This window comes from Stegostoma tigrinum, chromosome 38 (assembly GCF_030684315.1).
Source record: "Stegostoma tigrinum isolate sSteTig4 chromosome 38, sSteTig4.hap1, whole genome shotgun sequence".
In the NCBI taxonomy this organism is placed as follows: domain Eukaryota; kingdom Metazoa; phylum Chordata; class Chondrichthyes; order Orectolobiformes; family Stegostomatidae; genus Stegostoma; species Stegostoma tigrinum.
The window spans coordinates 19,215,867-19,234,224 of NC_081391.1; the positions used below are offsets into that span (position 1 = coordinate 19,215,867).

At 41.4% G+C, this 18,358-nt stretch overlaps 1 protein-coding gene across 3 annotated transcripts in view; it reads left to right on the forward strand.

Annotated features, from left to right (window-relative positions):
- Nucleotides 1–11,150: 11,150 nt before the first annotated feature.
- LOC125447274 (kinesin-like protein KIF18B) overlaps nucleotides 11,151–18,358 on the forward strand; it is a 72,265-nt gene continuing 65,057 nt past the window's right edge. For all 3 annotated transcript variants that reach the window (XM_048521572.2, XM_048521573.2, XM_048521574.2), the window contains exons 1-2: nucleotides 11,151–11,261; nucleotides 16,825–17,191. In XM_048521572.2, coding sequence (XP_048377529.1) covers nucleotides 16,873–17,191 — 319 coding nt within the window. In that variant the 5' untranslated portion in view covers nucleotides 11,151–11,261; nucleotides 16,825–16,872. The remainder of the gene's footprint in view (nucleotides 11,262–16,824; nucleotides 17,192–18,358) is intronic.

Genomic DNA, 18,358 nt, shown 5'->3' on the forward strand with positions numbered 1-18,358 from the left:
TAGGGACACAAAATTTTTGATTCAGATGTTTCCATAAACTAGCAACAGTTTAGACAAATGAAAGGCTGTAGTGGTGGAGTAAGTCTGTGGCAGATTTTTAGGAGCAGGAATTTTTGAGCCATGGTTTATTAACTTTCCAGTGAATGGAAATGGGTGGTTCAAACATTGCCTTCTGTTACTGTCACTCAGCTCATGTAATCAAATGTTAATGCTCTTCTCTCCTTTACCTTTCAGCACTCCTTATCTGAATACACAATGTCAGGAGTCTCTTGTGTTCCTGCACAACTCATTCAAAGCGAATAATGTGTGGAATGCAAGATTAAATCCCAACATAGAAGTTTGAAAATTTTGTTCGGTTTCAAAAATATCTGGAAACGCAAGAATCGGTTATCATTTAAAATATCCGTAAAGCAAGGTTGTTCCAAATTGCAGACTTTCTTTTTAAATGTACTTTTGTTACTTTTTCATGTGATGAGAGCATCCCTGGCTATATTAACATTTATTGTCTATCCTGAATTACCCCTCAAAAATGTGGCGATGACTCACCTTCTTAAACCACAGCAGTCCATGGCTGTGTAGGTATGACCACTGCTCTAGGGAGCGACTTCCAGGTTTTTGACTCAATGACAATGAAGGAATAGAAATTTGGTTTCAAGTCAGGCAGTCGTGCAACTTGGAGGGGTCCTTGCAAGCACATCTGCTGCCTGATGTCCCAACGTCCTGTAGAGAAGTAAACCTGCCATTCTGAGTAAGCCTGGCTTTATGTTACTCTGGTCCTACACTAATGTTTTTCACTCTTAACTGCTATCTAATGTGCATTAGCAAGCCCCTAAATTAAAAGATCCCATCATTACCTTCTCAGGATAAGAACACATTAAATGTATATACCACGAATATTTATACAGAGAAAAGCTGTGGGTTGACAGGGTGCTGACCCTAGGCACAAGATACTTCTGGGTCCTCCTCAATTGTCCCTTCCAAGTATGGGGTCCCAGGGTGAATGCAGTTTAAGCTGGGGATACAAACACCCCTGTCTTGGGAAAACATAGTATGTTCATTACGCAGTGTGGAGCTGGAGGAACACAGCAGGCCTGACAAGTTGACATTTTGGGCCGGGATCCTTCTGAAGGAGGAATAGAAATGCTGAAGGAGGAACCTGACCCAAAACATCGACTTTCCTACTCCTCTGATTCTGCCTGGCCTATTGCGTTCCTCCAGCTCTTCACTGTGTTATCTGACTCTAGCATTGGCAGTTCTTACTATCTCTATGTTCATTGCCTCTATGTTCATTTCCTGTCTAATGGAGTTTAAATTATTTCATTACACTCCTGACTTGTTCCTTGTAAATGGTGGACAGACTTTGGGAAGTCAGGAGGTGGATTATTTGCCAAAGAATTCCCACCCTCTGAAATGTTCTTGTAGGCACCAGATTTAAATGACTGGTTGAGTTTTGGGGAATGGGAACTGCACCCACACCCATGCCCAGAACATACACTCAAAGAACCAACAATCAGACGGACCTTGTGCACAACCAGATTCCTGAAGATAGCAGGGCAAGTAGATATGGTGTTTAAGGTGGCATGTGGGATGTTTGCTGCTATTACAAGAGCGAGGACATTATACTAGAACTGCTAGAAGGAAAAGGCAATTATAGTTTAAATTCACTCCTTCCCCTCTTTGCTCACAACATTGTGTTTTGCTTTCCATTACATTGGGACCTCCTGAATCAGCCATTGTAGACTCAATATATTCCTTTCCATAACCATTTTTGTCATTCTGCTCTCCTTGATTTTAATCATTTCCTCTTGAGACTCCGCTGTCACATATTTAAGCACAGAATCCTCCCTAAGCCTCTCCACCTTGCTATCTTCCTTTCCTCCTTTAAGACACCCTTAAAAGCTACCTCTTTGTCTAAGCTTTTAGTCATCCATCATAATCAATTCAATATTCACTCTTTAATTTCTTGCTCAACAGATGAGGTTGCAAATTTACCCTTTCAGCGTTGCTGTCTGTTATCGTTCTCCCTGAGACACAGAGACATAATCTAACTCACTGAATTCTAAGAAAAAAACCTCTGGGATTTTCCCAGCACTGTCTACTTGGGCTACTACAATAGCTTAAGACTTCCTTCCAAACCTGATGATCAAAAAAATGCCAAAACCAAATTGCCCTTCTGTTACAATGGATCCTTTCTCTCTGAACTAGACCTGTTTGTAGACACTCTCCAACTGTCTCTCTCTGGATCATAAATCTTACAGTAAATATTCAGCAATTATCTCACCAGGTGGCTTACGTGGGCATTTATTTTACATGGCATGATTTGATGAAAGCGTTGCTTTGAGCCAATGCTAAAAAGTTTCTGACAATTAAAAAAGTAACCTTCATGGAACTAAAAAGCAAAATCCCATTTGTCGTTCTTTTACCTTCGAAACCACATTCCCAAAATAATAATAAATTATTAGAAATGTTAATCACATTCTGGATAAAAATAATCATTTTCCACCCTTGATTTGTTTCTCATCTTACTTCCCACTTAGTTTTTAATTCCTGGATAGCCACCAAATTTCCTCTTCCCAAGTACTTTACCTCTATGTTCAAACATACTTCTTATTTGCAATCAAGGGAAGCTAACTAGGTCTTTTAAAATGTTCATGAGGTTTCACGTCAATCAGTTGAAGTTGATTATCAATATATAATCAATCTAAGACACAGGAGAGTAACTTGATGAGCCAAAGGGGTAGAATGGGGACAAGGGATTGACTAGATTGCTGTATGGAGAGCCAGAATAAACTCAAAGGGCTGGATGAACTCCTTGTGAGTTTTATGTCAGCACATGCTTACATGTTGTGTGAAGCAACTGGTCATTTATCGGAGATAAATGCAAACAACATTGCAAATATTCAACAGGTCAACCAATATCTGCATCATGCCATGTCTCCCACATAAAAGTTGTGAATCTTTTTCAGTTAATGTTCAATTTTTCTCAATATACTGCATGTGTATGCTTTGAAATAGCTTGTGTTTAAGGTTCAATGTTTTGACATGTAAGCAACTTGGAACAGAACAAAGCCTGTGTGGGATAAACCACAGGTAACTGAGGCTTCTCTCTCTTTATGCCCATTTCACTGTCTTAAGATTTTCCACTGATTGTACTGTTAAAATCTGAATCCTTTTTTGACAAAATGAGTGATATGATCATCACATATCAATTGTTCATCTTCCAGAAAAGAATTTAATTTGCATAACACAACTTCTTACCTCCATGTAGAAGCATTTACAGTTCTGCATTATGATAATAATGAGGTCATGGGCAGAGCTTTCAAAGTCTAACTAGCTCAGCCAAAGCCAGAAGACTAATTCCTCAATTATGCTCATAAATAGTCAATATGGTCCAGGCAAATAGATCAAGCTCATTGCTTTCAATCTTTCATTTTGTTATCTCTGTGGCAGTATATCCCAAAGTGATTAAGGTAAAATATTTAAAGATCTGATTTTTAGGAATTTAAATGGCAGGTTTTTCTATTTTGGAGATAAAGTATGACACCAGATGTGTTAAATGTTGTAATTTCCACCACGGCCCTGAGTAAGTTAGCTTGTATGATTATGTGCTTTGCACCACATTATCTATGTAAGCAAGATGCTGCACAAATGACTCAGCAAATTATACAGAGTGAGCAGGCAGAATGTTCTCATCCCCAATGGGTCCTTATAGGTCATACGTTCTGGTATTTTTACATTTAAAGAGCAGCTGGACACCACTATACTCGCTGCAAGCCAGCAGCTACCAGTCAGCCTCGAGTAGTGGTACCCTACATTGTTAAACACAGCCCAAATAAGCAGAAGTTCACCCCACACTTTAGCAATACCGTGGAACAGGCAGTGCCAGATGGAGTATGCTAAAGGAGTCGATAGCCAGAGACTTTTCCCCAGGGCAGGATTGACTGCCACGAGGGGTCATAGTTTTAAGGTGTTAGGAAGAAGGTATAGAGGAGATGTCAGAGGGAGGTTCTTCACCCAGAGAGTTGTGAGCGCATGGAATAGTTTAGCAGTGGTAGTCGTGGAAGCGGAGTCATTAGTGACATTTAAGTGACTGCTGGACATGCACATGGACAGCAGTGAATTGAGGGGAATGTAGGTTAGGTTATTTTATTTTTGGATTAGGATTATTCCATGGCACAACATCGTGGGCCGAAGGGCCTGTACTATGCTGTACTTTTCTATGTTCTATAAAGGAGGATGGCGCTAGGAGACTGTACTATTAAAACTCTCTAGAAAAGTAGTAACCACAAAGGTCAATGCCACTGGCCCTCAGCAGCACATTTTGCCAAGAGAAAGCCTGACTCATTGCACTCGGTAAAGATAAGTATTACCATCTTCTCATTGCTAGCTCATTCCATCGCTCAGGTTAACTCTTCCATTGTACTTCTATGTCATAAACAGCCACAGCCTGCAGGGCTCAGTAGCAAAAAGAGAGCTTTCAGCCCATTATATTTGTGCAAGTCAAGAACTTATCTAATCTAGTCCCAATTCCCAGCCTCAGATGCTATGGTCGTTCAAATGCTCATCTAAGTATGTCTTAAATATTGTGAAGGTTCCCACCTCTGCCACCCTCCCAGGCAGTGAGTTCAACATACAACCCTGCCCTCTAGGTGAAAAATGTTTCCTCAAATCCCCTCTAAATCTTCTCTCTTCACTTTAAATGTATAGCCCCAGGTTATTGACCCTTCTACTAAGGTGAAAAGTTTCTTCCTATCTACTCTTTCCATGTCTGTCATAATTTTATAAGTAAATTTTGTACCACATGCACCTTGAAAGGCTCATATAGATCTCCGGCTCTCAATGTATCAACCCTTCCTAGACAATGCATTTCCTACTCTTTGAGGATGATTTTCCACCTGGCACAGTTATGCAAACTCAGAAACCACTCCTGCACCTACTGTGATCACACTCTATATAAAGATGGGCTAAAATCATGAAGAAAGATACTGAACATTAAGGTCCTCAGTCCTGTTGAGGAGCTGGTTGGGGAACACAGGATGGAGAGACCACGAACCTAGTAAGCAACATTCGACATTACTCCTCTCTTGTGAAAACAAACACATTGTTCTGCTATTGCATATCTTTACAACTCATTCTTTCTCTTCTCTTATAGGGGCATGAGGGGCACTGAGAACTCAGCACAGCATGAGAGACCAGAACCTGAACTCATCAGCACCAGCATCACCTGTGAGAATGATGTCTGTGCATCCTCAGAGAATGCATGGGCAAGGCTTTTACCAACACTGTGACAATCTGGAGAGCATGTCACTGACAAATATCGGCAGCCCATGAAGAAACAAACACCTGGTGTCTCTGATGCTCAGGGGACTGCCAGAGACCAGGCACCCAGCCAGCCCCAAACAGAGGACGTGCCTCTGCACCGAGCTTTAGCGTCACATTCAAACTTCACAGAGAGAGATTATCAGGCAAAGATGATCACTGGATGGTATGAGATACACTTTTAAAACCAGTTGAAACAAATTAAACCAAAATGACTAAAATTGAAGGGTAACAGCCCCTTATAAGGAGCACCATAACAAAAATCAAATGTTTAAGTTAAACTTAACAAAATTTAAATTAAAATGTCATTTTGGGTGGAGTTAATACATCCCAGCCCTTGTGGTACCTACTGGCCACAGAAGGCGTCAACCATCCTGGTGGACACCACATTCTCCTCTCTAGTTGGATAATGAGGTAAGTAGTCATGCTGCTTAAATGGTAAGTGAAGGCAGATGCTTAACATTGAATAATCACTGATTATTCACATTGCCCTTCAGTTGGGCACGCATTCCAGCCATCAAGTCCAGACGTCTCTTGCAGAAAACATCTTACTTCTGTTTGATTGCAGCCTTGATAGAATCAAAAGCACAGTTAATTTTCTGATCAATTGGTGAGCCTCAGAACTTGCTTTCATAGAGTCTTAGATTCATATGGGACTGAAGTAAACCCTTCAGTGTAACTCGTCTCCATCAACCAGACATCCCAATCAGACTTAGTCCCATTTATCAGCTTAGGGCCCACATGCCTCTAAACCCTTCATATTCATATAGCCATCCAAATGCCTTTTAAATGTTGTATCTACCCACCTCCACCACTTCCTTTGGCAGTTTGCTCCTCACTTGCACCATCCTGTGTGAAAAAGTTACATCTCAGGTCCTTGTTCAATCTTTCCCCTCTCACCTTGAACCTATGTCCTCTAGTTTTAGACTTCCCCACTCTACGAAAAAGCTTGGCAATTCAACTTGTCCATGCCACTCAAGATTTTGCAAACCTCTATGAGGGTGACTGTCAGGTGAGGGGAAAAAAAAGCCCCAGCCAATTCAGCCTCCCCCTATAAATCTAACCTTCCAGTCCTGGCAACATCCTTGTAAATCTTTTCTGCACCCCATTGAGTTTAACTGCATCCTTCCTATAGAAGAGCAACCAGAATTGTACGCAGTATTCCAAAAGTGGCTTCACCAATGTCCTGTACAGCCACAAGATTCTCAACTCCTATACTCAATGTTCTGACCAATGAAGGCGAGCATACCAAACGTCTTTTTCATAGCACTATCTACCTGTGATTCTACTTCCAAGGAATTATGAACCTGCACCCCGAGGTCTCTTTGTTCAGCAACATTCCCTAGGACCCTACTGTTAACTGGGTAAGTCCTACCCTGATTTGCATTACCAAAATGCAACAACTCACGTTTATCCAAATTAAACTCCATTTGCCACTCCTCAGCCTATCAGCTCATCTGATCAAGGTCCCTTTGTACTCTGAGATAATCTTCTTTACCATCTATTTTGGTGTCACTTACCAGCTTACTGAATGCGCATTCTACATTCTTGTTCAAATGATCTAAATCAGCAGATCCAGCACCAATCCCTGCGACACACCACTATTACGGGCTTCCAGGAAAGCAATTGTCCTCCACTACTCTCTATCTCCTACCTTCAAGCCAATTGTGTCCAATTGGATCCCTTGTGATCTAACTTGTTAACCAGTCTGTGCAGAAGTCGAACACTTTGCTGAAGTCCACATAGACAACGTCCACCACTCTGCCCTCAATCTTCCTTGTGATCTCTTCCAAAAACTCAACCAAGATAGTGAGGCTGGCTACTGTGATATACGATCAGCCATGGTCATAACAAACGGCTGAGCAGGCTTGAGAAGGCCTGCATGTCCTACTCCTGCTCCCACTTTGCTTCTACGATCTTGTCTGTGTCAATAATACTTGTCTGCAATAACTTTTAATGCTAGACCAGTTATGAATTTTAGATCTGAAATTTACTTTTTTTAAATTAACCATAAGGGATGTAGGACAAGGTGGGGATTTAGAGCTGGGTTCCAGACCACAGTGAATGGTGGAACAGGCAATATGGGGCTGAATGGCTTCCTTCTGCTCCAGTTAATGCTTTAAGGCAATTTATGACTCATATCAGAAAAAGCAGTGATGGTACAGATATCCTTTTTGGGACCGGTTGCTGCTGAGGAAAATTCACCAATAATCCATAAAATAATATATATGATAACATTCTCAAAAAGCAGCAGTGAGAGACTTCCAGAATAATTAATAATTGTTAATTCAAGCCCTGTAAAATTTTACTCATGTTAGCAACATGGAAGATGAACACTATTGCTGCCATTAGTAACACTGATGAGACTCAACATTCACATATCCACCTACTTTCCTGTACCTACCTCCCCATATAAGCAAGTATCCATAGCATTTGTACAACAAAATAAAGTCAGGCTAACTACTGTTTCCACAGAAAAGCAATTTTCAAGCTTGCTTTGGCACAGCAAAGGATTTGGAATTGTCCAGCCCTTTATGAGCACGGGTCTGTAGAATGTCACACTAAATTACCTCAGTCCACATTTACCACTTGGAATGGCGTCAAGTGAAACTCAAATTCATGCCCACTGAAAATGTAGAGTGGCAATAGGAGGTTTGGAAATATATTGCCTATGACTGACTTCTTAAGCGAATACATGACTGGCAAATTGTTTTAGAAGTGCAGAAGCCAGTGCCAAGGAACAAAATGCAAATTGCGCAGATACAAAACCAAAAATGGGCCATGCACAGAAATCATTTGGAAATTAGGATTTTATTTGTTCTCACTTGTACGCTAGGTAAAGACAGGAAAGAGTATTTGCGCCTGAAGCAAAATACTAATTTCAGAAAAGATGGCCTGTAATTATGAGACCTAAGAAGAAAACACATGTACGAGGCCTTGTGCCTGATATGCTGCAAGCTAAATTGATTCACGTTTGTTTTGGACCTTCAGGTATTAATAATATGAGAGTCCATCTCATGTTCCTTCAGCCATCTTAGGTTTCCTGTTTCCTTGTTTAAAGGAGAATATGAATATTAATTGACTCCTAATGCACAGTTCAGGTAAGTGATATCTTTGCCAGCACTGTTCAGTGTACCACACAATAACGTAACAAGAGATCCTCAAATTCTAATTTTGCCACAGTTTCTTTGTCTGCACAAGCCTTTGAAGTTCAAATATTTGAAATGAATCAACCACAGTGAGGCTTGTGAACACCTGGATTGTGTTGGAGCAACGTTTTAAAAGAAGATATCCATTTTCCAACCATGAATAGGTTGGATTTACAAATATTTTCTATTTTCTTGATCTGCTACAATGGACTGAACAGACCTTTCTTTCCCTCCCTTTCTATTTCAGACCCAGTGACGTCAACCAGCCATGATGCAATGCAACACCCTGGTGTAAAAGCAAAATACTGTGCTATCTGGAGATCAGAAATTTTTTTAAAAAGTGCTGGAAAAAGGCACCATCTGTAACGAGACACTCTGTGTTAACATTTCACTTCCAATACAATTCTACTTCAGAACAGTTCTGAGGAAGAAACACCGGACACGAAATGTTAACTCTGATTTCTCTTCACAGATGCTGCCAGACCTGCTGAGCTTTTCCAACAATTTCTGCTTTTGTTTCTGATTTAGAGCAACTGCAGTTCTTTCATTTTTTAACACTTGGAACGTAACCCAGTTGATAATGCACTTCAACTGCAGGAGACAAGTAGCATACTTTCAAGATCCTGAGGGGGATGTTTCCCCTTTTGGAACAGAGGCTAAAACAAGGGGCACAGAGGAGATAATTTTTTTTCCCTCAGAGGGTTGTGAGTCTTTGAGCTGTCTTCCCTGAGAGCAGTGGAGGCAGGTTCATTTCATATTTTTAAAGCAGGGGTAGATACATTTTTTGACTAACAACAGACTCAAAAAGTAATAGGATTAAGAGAAAAACTGAAGTTCAACCAAAAAGACTTGTTGAAGGGAGGAGGTTTGCTCGTATTTCTATTTTTGAGCATTGTCAGTTATGCAAACTCTCATGGAAACTTTTCTAATATGAAGTGCTTGCTAATACTAACAATCCACCAATAATTGCCAGCTGTGCATACACACCTTCAATTTTTCTCATTCAAATGTGCAATTAAAAAGCTGTCTTAAAACTTAACATAAGAATCTACTTTCCTTAATTTTTTTTACATATTTAACAATATATATTTTATTAAACTCTTTTCATCTTTATTTGTTTGCTAGGATTTTAATTAATTTAAAAAAATATCTTGGGTGTCAGCAGACACAGCCAATTTTGACAACTCCATCTTATTGCAGGGTGCCACATTAGTCGCAATTATCAAACAAAAGTTGATACTGAGCCTGAGGGGTAGAGCCATTAGGACAGGTGATCATAAAGCTTTCAGGTGCAATTTAAATTGAAATAGTGCAGAGGATGAAACAAAAAATTCTGGAATTTATCATCAAGGCAGTTGAAGGTACAGGTATGAATCATACAGCAATGAAAACAAGAGTTGTGTATTAGACCAGAATTAGAGGAACATGGAGTTAAGTGGAAGACTTAATTGGATGCAAATGTCAATTTGGAACAAAGTCACCATAGTTCCAGAGGACCATAGAACTGCTCCCTCATCAGGAAAAAATGACTGGTAGTGAGTTTAATCTGAGAGCCACCACACCTCAGGCAAGGGATGAGGCTGTAAAGGCAGGGCCTTCATGGTAACCTCAGTCAGTGTATTCAGTTGTAGAGAGGGGGTCAAAAGTGCACTTTGACAATTCGTATGGTGATGTTAAAATGTTAAAAATTGCTTCCATCTTCATGGTTGATGCTGAAGTTAGGTTGCAGGACCACATTCAGTCAAGACACAGAGACTCTCTTGTTCAGGAAGAAGACAAGATTTCTCAAGAATTAATATTTACATATGGTCATCAGAAACATGATCAGAACTGGAGTGGACAATTCAGCCCCTCCCTCCCCTCCAAGTCTATTCCACCTTCAATAAGGATGGCTCATATTCCATCCTCACTCCAACTGCTTGCATGAGCCCCATGTCTGCACACTTCAGCTTGAGATAATGTCTCAAAGCATCACTCTCTCCCATGCTTACAGGTCCACCAATCCCCAGCTCAACCTCCACATTCACAGGCTTCACCCCATCACCCATAGATTTAGCAAGCCTCCCACTCTTACAGCTTCACTATTTCCCCCCCCCCCCGCGCTCTCATAATCTGCCGTCCCATCCCACCCCTACCGCCCCCCCCATCATGAGTTTCACAAACATCCCTACCCATCCCCCTTGCAAATGCCCTCCATCTTCCTCAAAGTTTCAAGCCCCCACCCCCATTCTCCATGATAACAAAGTGTGGAGCTGGATGAACACAGCAGGCCAAGCAGCATCTTAGGAGCACAAAAGCTGACGTTTCGGGCCTAGGCCCTTCACCATTCTCCTCACAATTTCATGGCTATCTCACCCCCACCCCAAGTCTCTTCAGTTTCATAGCTCATCCCTCCAATCTCATGTTCTTTCACCCCGCCCAACCCTCCTCTCAGTTTCACGTTTCACCACCCCCCATATCTTTTTCTCACATTCCCCGACCTCGGTCCGAAATGTCCGTGAGGTTGGAAAGCACCCGCCATGATCGAGAGATGCCACTGATGGTAATACGCATGCGTAGTCACCGGGCGCGAGCCGACACGCACGCGCACATCCGGTAGCTCGCCCCGATGGCCGGCCCATCGCGCCTGCCCTTGCCGCCATCTGCCGAGCCGGCACATGCGTAGTGCGTGCGCGCGTAATTTTAAACCGTCTAAGGGCGAGAGGGAGAAAATTCAGAAACGGCGCCCGGAGTCGCAAACCGAGCGGGAGGCTCCTGTCTCGACAGCTGTGGGCGGACGGTGAGCGGCACTCGGTAGGTAGTCAGACCGGGTTTGCCTGCTGCCGGATTCCGTTGTTTAGTTTGGAGGCGCTTTTTTATTGTTATGATTTGGCTGGTCACGGCCTTGGGCCTACGTTTAGGCCTCGGGTTGTTGATTGTCGCCAATAGCCGTTTGTAAACATCTCAGCGTGCGGAAGGTCTCCTTAGGATTCTCTTCCCTCTTCCACCCACCATTACCCGAAAAGAGTCTCTGGGACTCGAAACGTTTCGTTTGTTTTCTCTCCACAAATGATGTCATACTTGCTGAATTTCTCCAGCGATTTTTGTTTCGGATTTCCAACATCCGCAATTTTATACCAAACCTAGGTGTCTGTTCAGACCTGGCACCCATAGAAATCCTTTCCATCTGCTTCTCTTGGGCCAATGGGTGTGGTTGGGTTCAAATCCCAGATCTCCGTGCCTAACAGCACTCTTACACCACCAAGGACTGCAGCGGTCCAAGAAGACAGCTTACTACTACCACACCTTCTCCAGAACAATAAATGCTGGCTCAGCTAATGATGCCCACATCCCATTTCTCATTCTCCCAAACGCAGTGCAAAGGGAGTACCGCGCTGTCATGATGTTTTGATCCAGGAGAGATTTTAAGCTGAAGCACTGGTGGCTCACTCAGACGGTTTTAAAACATCATTCGCCTTGAGGAAGAAGACCTGCGAAGTCCTTTCCTGAGCTCTGGACGTTATCCCTCGATCATTGTTGCACAAACACATTTTTGATCTGATTTATTACTGTCACATGTGCTGGGAACGGTTATGTGTAAATTGACTGCCGTTTCTTCCACAGTTATAGCACATCAAAAGTATTTCATTGACTGTAAAGTACTGAATAGATTGTCTACATCACGAAAGGTGTTGTAATATTTTTTTTCTGAGTGGTGTGGCTGACTGCCACTGCTTTGCAGCGCTCCCGATAGTGAAAAATGCTGCCGTAAACTTTGAAAATAGTCTCAGGGATGAGGCAGGGGTGGACTTGTTTCCCATCTGCATTTGCTGCTGCTTGCTCAGTTCTTGATAATTGTAACGAGAATGTCTTGAATTCTCTTGCATAAAAACAAACAGAAAACACGATATCCACCAGCACCTTTGTAAGACAGACTGATAAACCTATGAGACAGTCAGGTTTGCAAATGCTGGAAGCCAGAGTCAATAAACTTGGAGCTGGACAAATACAGCAGATCAGGTAATACCGGAGGAGCCGGAAAGTCAACGTTTTGGGCCGAGCAGCTAGTCCTGCACCTTTTTCTTTAGTCTTGTGTACTTTTAAAATTTGATTTTCTGGTATTTCGAATTTTGTATTTCTATCTAGGTTATTCAAATAGGCAAAAGCAGCAAGTGTGTAAATTCAAAATGGCAGTGGATCAAGTGAAATAATCAACTTGTGAGCATTAAATGAGAAAATTAGAGACATGATCTTGCCTCACTTTAAAAGCGAAAACAACATGCAATCTTGTTTGGGCCTATGCGAATACAGCATCTTCTCTAAAATAAAGCAAAGAACTGTGGAACTGGAAATCTGAAAAAAAACAGACATTGCTGGAAAATCTTGATCCTGGCAGTATCAATGGAGAGAAAGCAAGAGTTAACGTTTCAAGTTCAGTGATCCTTCAGAACTGGCAGTTGCTGGACTCAAGACGCAAACCCTGCTTTGTCATCACAGATGTGGCCAGATCTGCTGAGTTTCTCCAGCAATTACTGTTTTTTTTAAACAACATCTTCTCTTGTACTCTGAAAGCCAAATCAAGAGCAATATTGGCTGACACTTGTCAACAGCTGTTACTCCAGACTGAGATTAAGGAGTGAAATAACCTGAATGGAGGAGAATGTGCATTTCAGTTGAGATGTTGAACAAGAGACTTGTATTTTTACTCTAAGTGTGAATAAAATAATCCCTGACACAGTCTATCACCAATTGAATCTATACTGAGACATTCTATGAGAAGTAGTTAATATTCACTTTATTGCACTTGGGCAAACTTTTTCCCTGTTTATATTGTAAATGTTATATTTCTGATATAAAAGCTTCTGTCTAGCCATTGATGCAATATCTTCCCTGGACACTGTCTGCAGCAGAAGTCTGCGATCTTGGATTCTAATGTGGCCTTGAGCTAAGATTCTGACTATGTTTTGTCCATCACCGAGATTGCTGACTTCTGTAATATATGCATTCCAAGATCGGCTTACCAACAGATTTTTACAAACTATACCTTGGAGCAGATAAATGCAACTTTTCTAGTACTCTTCAAGCTAGCTACCCACTTTCCAATCTGCCAACCTGAGATTATTCAAAGCCCTATTGCTAGAACACTGATTATCACCAAGACTTGTACACGCTTTCACTCTTATGTTCACTGATCACCTTAAAATTCTCATTCTTGTCTTCAGAGCTCTCCATGGCCTTAACTCACTCAAACGTTTTATATCCTTACAATTTCTCTATGCATCTTCCATCCTGCCATCTTGCACATCCTCACCTTTCATCTGTCCACTGTTACCTTCATCTGCCTGGGCCCTAACAACTAGAATACATTACTGAAGCCTCTTCAACAATTTGTCTTCAAGACTCTTGTTCCATTTATTCTCTTTGGTCAAGCTTTTTGTCACTTGTCTTGATATCCGTCAATATAGCTTTGAAGGAATTATATCTCCGAGTTCTTTAGGATGCTTTTTCTATTTATAAGGGTAGTCTCAGATATTATTTATGTGAAACTCAACTCGATAAATTTTGGCAAATTAACTGTAGGCTAAGGAACTCCAATTATGTACCTAAATTGGTGAAGTTGGGACTGTTATCATCAGAGAACGGATGGTTACGATTTAATAGGCGTATTTGAAATCAAGGCCCTGGATACAGAGTTTTTGCCATTCATGAACAAAAGAGCACAGATTTTATCTAACTTGCAAAAGGAGGAATGTTGACATGACCAGCATTTGGTCAGTAACTGAAATGCATTGCATGAGTGTGGTAGAGACAGGTTCAATTGAGGGACTTAGAGGAAATTGGATTATTATCTAAAAAGAAAGGCTCCAAAGCTATAGGGTGAAGGCAGGGAGTAGCATGAAGTGAATTACTCCTTCAAAAAAACTGACATTATGGACTGAATGGCCCCCTTTTTGTGCTGTAAGTGTTCTGTATTTCTATCACAAATAAGCCTTTCCAGATGGGTTAGATGCAAGGATTGGCCTTCCTCAATAATATCCCAGTTTCAATTGTTTTGTCTCTACTGCTATCAACCTTGTAGTTTAGCTAAATGCATTTTCAAATTAACTGAGTTCATCCCATGGGATTTTTATTATCCACTTTTTTTATGTTTGAGATGTAAAAAACTTGAAAATATTTTCTTGAAGTCAAATCTTAAACTAGTATGCTTTAATTTGTTGAAGAGATTATTTCCAGGAAGAGGACTTGTGTTGGAGGGGGGGGTGGGTGAACCCATCCCTTTCTCCCACCTCAAGCCGCACCTCCATTTCCTACCTACTACCTCATCCCACCTCCTTGACCTGTCCGTCTTCCCTATAGGACTGACCTATCCCCTCCCTGCCTCCCCGCCTATACTCTCCTCTCCACCTATCTTCTTTTCTCTCCATCTTCGGTCCGCCTCCCCCTCTCTCCCTATTTATTCCAGAACCCTCTCCCCATCCCCCTCTCTGATGAAGTGTCTAGGCCCAAAACGTCAGCTTTTGTGCTCCTGAGATGCTACTTGGCCTGCTGTGTTCATCCAGCTTCACACCTTGTTATGCTTTGGTTTGTTATTTGACCAGATTTCATCGCCTGCTTCTTCTAAGGAAGAGGCCACAACAACTAAATGAGTGTGAATGTTACTGCCAAATTAAGTTATTGTGAAAGATTGATTCTCCAAAGGCAGGTTGATTTTGATACTAGCCAAAATACAAGCACTGAAAAGCATGATTGAAATCAGCAATGGAGTTAGGATTTAAGGTTGGACTCTCCAATTGAGAATTCAGAGAGAAGTATCACCAAAGCCATTCTTTCCCAGATGTTGGATTGGCATGCTACAGTAATTAAAACCGCAATTTAAAACTTAAGATCACTGTATGGCATTGTAGGTTTGTGGTGAATCTTGCATTCCCTCATAGACATTTCTTGGAGTGTTGAATGATGTGATGTATACCAGAGAATTAATCAAGGCAACCTGTCTGAAGTATCTGAGATAACAAGTTGTAGAGCTGGATGAATACAGCCAACCAAGCAGCATCAGAGGAGCAGGAAAGCTGACATTTCTGGTCAGGACCCTTCTTCAGAGATGGGGGAGGGGAAGGGGATTCTGAAATAGATAGGTGGGGGGGAGGCGGATGGAAGATGGATAAAGGAGCAGATAGGTGGAGAGGAGATGGACATGTCAAGGAGGTGGTGATGGAGCCAGTAAAGGTAAGAGTAGGTGGGGAGTTAAGGTGGAGTTTGGTCAGCCAGGGGAAGACGGACAGGCCAAGGAGCCGGGGATGAGGCTGGCAGATAGGAGGTGGGGTTTGAGATGGAAGGAGTGGATAGGTGGGAGACAGGCTAGGGAGGCAGGGACGAGCTGGGCCAATTTTGGAATGCAGTCGGGGGGGGGCGGGGAGATTTTGAACCTTTTGAAGTCCACATTGATACTATTGGGCAATAGGGTTCCCAAGCGAAATGTGAGGTGCTGTTCCTGCAACCTTCGCATACCACCTGAAGGACTAGCAAGGATGCTTTTACAGTATTATTGAAACTTAGCCAGCATGATCAGTTTTCTGATTTCTGTTGCTCTTCTGAGTAAAATGATAACATGCAGATGCAATTCATTTCAGGTCATGTTCAAAATATAGGTATTTTCAGGGACATATCAATTTGTTAGTTCATGTATGCTGTGCTTGAAGACATGTTCTCGGTTTATCTCCTGCTGCTTCATCCTGAACTGTTTTCTTGGCAGTTCTGTCAGTGGTGGCTTGCCAGTGCTTTGCACATTCTGTGGCAGGGTGAGGAGGCAGATTCCAAGCCCAATTCAGCCAGAATAGAATTAAACCCACACAATTATCGTTAATTTGATTGGCACGCTAACTGTCTCGCCGACTGAGCTAACAGGCCTTCTATATACATCGACTAAAGAATATATTTATATGAGGATCATTTACTTGGCTTACAAACTTCACTTGATATACTTGATTGTCATATCTTTCGTATTCTACTATGTACAGTTTATTTGTACTGAAGGTTAAAAACATGCACAACTGTACCCTTGAGTTAACATGGTATAGAACTGGATGAACACAGCAGGCCAAGCAGCATCAGGGCAGCAGGAAGGCTGATGTTTTGGGCCTAGACCCTACTTCAGAATTTCTTGCTCCTCTGATAGTGCTTGGCCTGCTGTATTCATCCAGCTTTACACCTTATTATCTCAGATTCTCCAGCATCTGCAGTTCCTACTATCTCTGTACCCTTGAGTTGGTGAGATTTGGATCTGGACAGTCAGAGCTGCAATCTTGTTTACTTGTTGGTACATGTTGACGAATTTCTGAAGTCTCTTCTTTGGTTCATTCTGTATATGTTTCCTTAGGTTACAGGTATACAAGGAAACGAGTCAGTGAGAGTCATAACTGTTATCATGGCACTGGAAGAAGAAGGAAACATTACTGTGGTTGTCCGAATACGACCGCAGAATCAACAAGAACAGGAGCATGATATCCAGGCAGTTGTGGAAGTAGTTGATGAAAATGTTCTGGTCTTTGATCCGAAGGAAGATGCAAACGATGATATGTTTTCTGGAGCTAAATTCAGAAACCGAGAAATCCCACGTCGGAAAAACAAGGATCTGAAGTTTGTGTTTGATAGAGTTTTCAGCGTAACCTCTACACAGCAAGAGATATTTGAGTTCACAACAAAACATATTTTGGATGGTGTTTTGAATGGATATAATTGCTCAGGTAAGAGTTAAAGCTGAAAACTCAAAGGCAATGCACAGATGTGTATGTGCATTTACAACCCAAGCGGCACCCTTGTGCTAACCTTTTGAAATTCATTTAAACCACAGCAGAAGCCCAGATAAGCATGACTGGTGACAGAAACCTTTGATGTAGCCAATTTGCAAAACTGTTTGAGTAACAGCATTTTACCTGCCCTGCTGAACTGTAAACAGTTGTTTTCAAGAACGTATTGCCTTTACTGTAGTCTAGATGTGAGAATTCTCCAAACCAATAAATAAATTGTTTAGGCCAGAATATTTTTAATCTTGAGGCAGACATGCATTGAAGCCATTGGTTAGCTGTCAGAACTAAAGATATGTAATTCCAATGTGCTATTTTAATCCCCATATTAACTGCCTCTTCTAGACACTGCTTTGTGAGCTTTTGTTGCCACTTGAGACTACACACTAAGCAAGTTCTGATATGATGCTGTGTGGCCTGGTTTAATTCAAAGTACTACCAGTTACTTGCAACAAGCTTATAATTCATTTTATGAATCAAGGCTGAATTGCCTATAGGTGGGAGCATTTTTGTAAAACAAAGGAAAATACTTTAGAAAGTAAAATGAGTACTGCTGAGCAGTCTATGTAGTGCTTATATCATACTGCATATTATCAGAATGAGACAAAAAATAAACTACCTTTTCTTTAAGTGCTATGGTCAATGGTAAAGTTTAAGGAACACAGTACCAGAGTTTTTAACTTCTGTATTTCATGGTAAAATGAATTTGATATGTACAATTCTTTTCATTTTTCTTGCATTATGATTTTCAATTGACGTCCTTTTCCTTCATTCTCCACTCTTTCCTCTTTCCGTTTTCTATTCTTCCTTGCCCCTCTGTTATTCTTCTCTTATCAAGAAGCTTAACTTGTACAATAGTAAAATACTTTGGATGCTGGAAATCTGCAATAAATACAGAAAATTGGGAAATATTCAGCAGGTTTGGTAGCACCTTTGCATAGGGAAACAGAATTAATGTTTCAGGTCAGTAACCTGTCATCAGAACCAGTTCTGTTTCTTTACCCGTAGATGCTGTTAGATCTGCTAAGCTTTTCCAGCATTTCTGTCATGTTAAAACATAGATTTGTCATGTATTCCACCCACTTAAGTAAGTGTCAGTTTTACATC